Here is a 1,597-nt window from a genome sequence, read left to right on the forward strand (position 1 = left end):
GGCAAGTCTAAAAGGATCATGATGGGTTTTGGCGCATGAGCATTGGCTCATTCTGTTTGATTCAATCAAGAAGAACCAACGTTATTAAAGAGATTTATTATTCAAAAGGAAAATATTAATACTGAAGTGAAGCTATTCAAATAAAGAAGATGTCTACTATGAAGGCTAAGAAAACATTCAAATGTTTAAGTAAGATCAGGAGTAAAGCTACTCGTCAGATTCATCCGAGTTGTCACATTTATCAGATTCATCATCACCGTCCTTCTCAGACTCCTCTTCTTCGTCGGAGTCACTATCAGGTCCATTGATGAAGTCTGGATGGATATTAGGATCGTCTGAGTCCGAGTCTGATTCCTCTTCTGTTTTACCCTCAAACCGTTTCACAATCTCTTTGAGCTCTCTGGTACGACGATCTGGCTTAATCTTGTGATCCCGTGGCACCCACACTGGTTCATATTCTGAAGCATCAGAGTCGGAAGGTACACCGTCAGAAAATCGACGTCTTTCCTCAGCTGCTAGTATTCTACGATGGATTCGATCCTTTCTACGCCGACGGTCGTCCGCCTCATCATCCCTGGATTTTCTCTTCATAAGCTCAGCATAGGTGACTCTCCGGTCATTAAGGGGTATATCAGGCTTTGCCCCCTCAGCATGATTTGTCTTAGTTTTCGATTTGGCTGCAGAAGCTTTGAAATCCTCATCAGAGGAGCTAGATGAATAACTATAATCATAATCGCTGCTGCTGGAAGTCACCATTTTCTGGAACCAGGAGCATAAAGTTATGGACATGCTGATAATAAATTCACTACAAAGATGGTAACTCTTAACTCTTACCTTTTCACGATTTCAGTAGTGATTGTGGTGCAAAAGTTAGCATTCCAAATTAGTTCGTTCTTTGAAACCCGCAATAACGAACAAAGCATTAGTATTTGAAAATCAGAATTGATTTTTCGTAAAACCATGAACATAATTTTCATAGTATAAACATCCACAACTGAGCTATGAAACTTACACCAAGACAATATTTCATCATAAATAAATTGTCTAATTTCGAGGGTTACTCAAAACTCATGTTTCGATTTTGCGAAATAATAATTAACGTGAATTACTCACGTAAATTTTCAAATTTTTTTATCTAACGTGAGTAAACTCACGTAAATGAATATACGGTATTATATTTTATTATATGTCACGGTTCCATATTAAAAAAAAATCTATTTTCCTTCGTATGAGCATTTTTCTTTAAAACGAAAGTTTATTTCGGTCTTGTGAAAAGTTCACATCTTTTAAGATAAAGTTTTGGCTTCCATGAAAGTTCATAAAAAAAGATTTTATCATTAGACACAGGTCTATATAAATAAAAATCTCTCCTAAGTCAGGGATTATTACTAGTTTCTTAAACTAACAATCGAAACGAACATACGTTTTCCAAAAAACAATGGTTTTCAACAAAGCTCACACTCATATATAAACATGTATAAAATTTTAATATGATAAAAGCATGAACAACTCATGAAATCATCAAGCAAAAAAAAAAAACACTCACCGGTCGGCGTTGGCCGGACGGTGGTCGGACGACGTCGGCGATCGACTGCTC

General features: G+C 36.6%; 1 protein-coding gene across 1 annotated transcript; it reads right to left on the reverse strand.

Annotated features, from left to right (window-relative positions):
• Window positions 1–207: 207 nt before the first annotated feature.
• On the reverse strand, window positions 208–756 carry LOC113305500 (suppressor protein SRP40-like). Its single transcript, XM_026554526.1, has one exon. It carries the CDS (start codon window positions 754–756, stop codon window positions 208–210), a length of 549 nt encoding a protein of 182 aa, XP_026410311.1.
• Between the last annotated feature and the right edge of the window lie 841 nt (window positions 757–1,597).

This window comes from Papaver somniferum, chromosome 8 (genome assembly GCF_003573695.1).
Source record: "Papaver somniferum cultivar HN1 chromosome 8, ASM357369v1, whole genome shotgun sequence".
NCBI lineage: Eukaryota > Viridiplantae > Streptophyta > Magnoliopsida > Ranunculales > Papaveraceae > Papaver > Papaver somniferum.

Coding starts and splice junctions, on each gene's coding strand:
- LOC113305500 (XM_026554526.1), bottom strand. CDS start 756: ATGGTGACTTCCAGCAGCAGCGATTATGATTATAGTTATTCATCTAGC.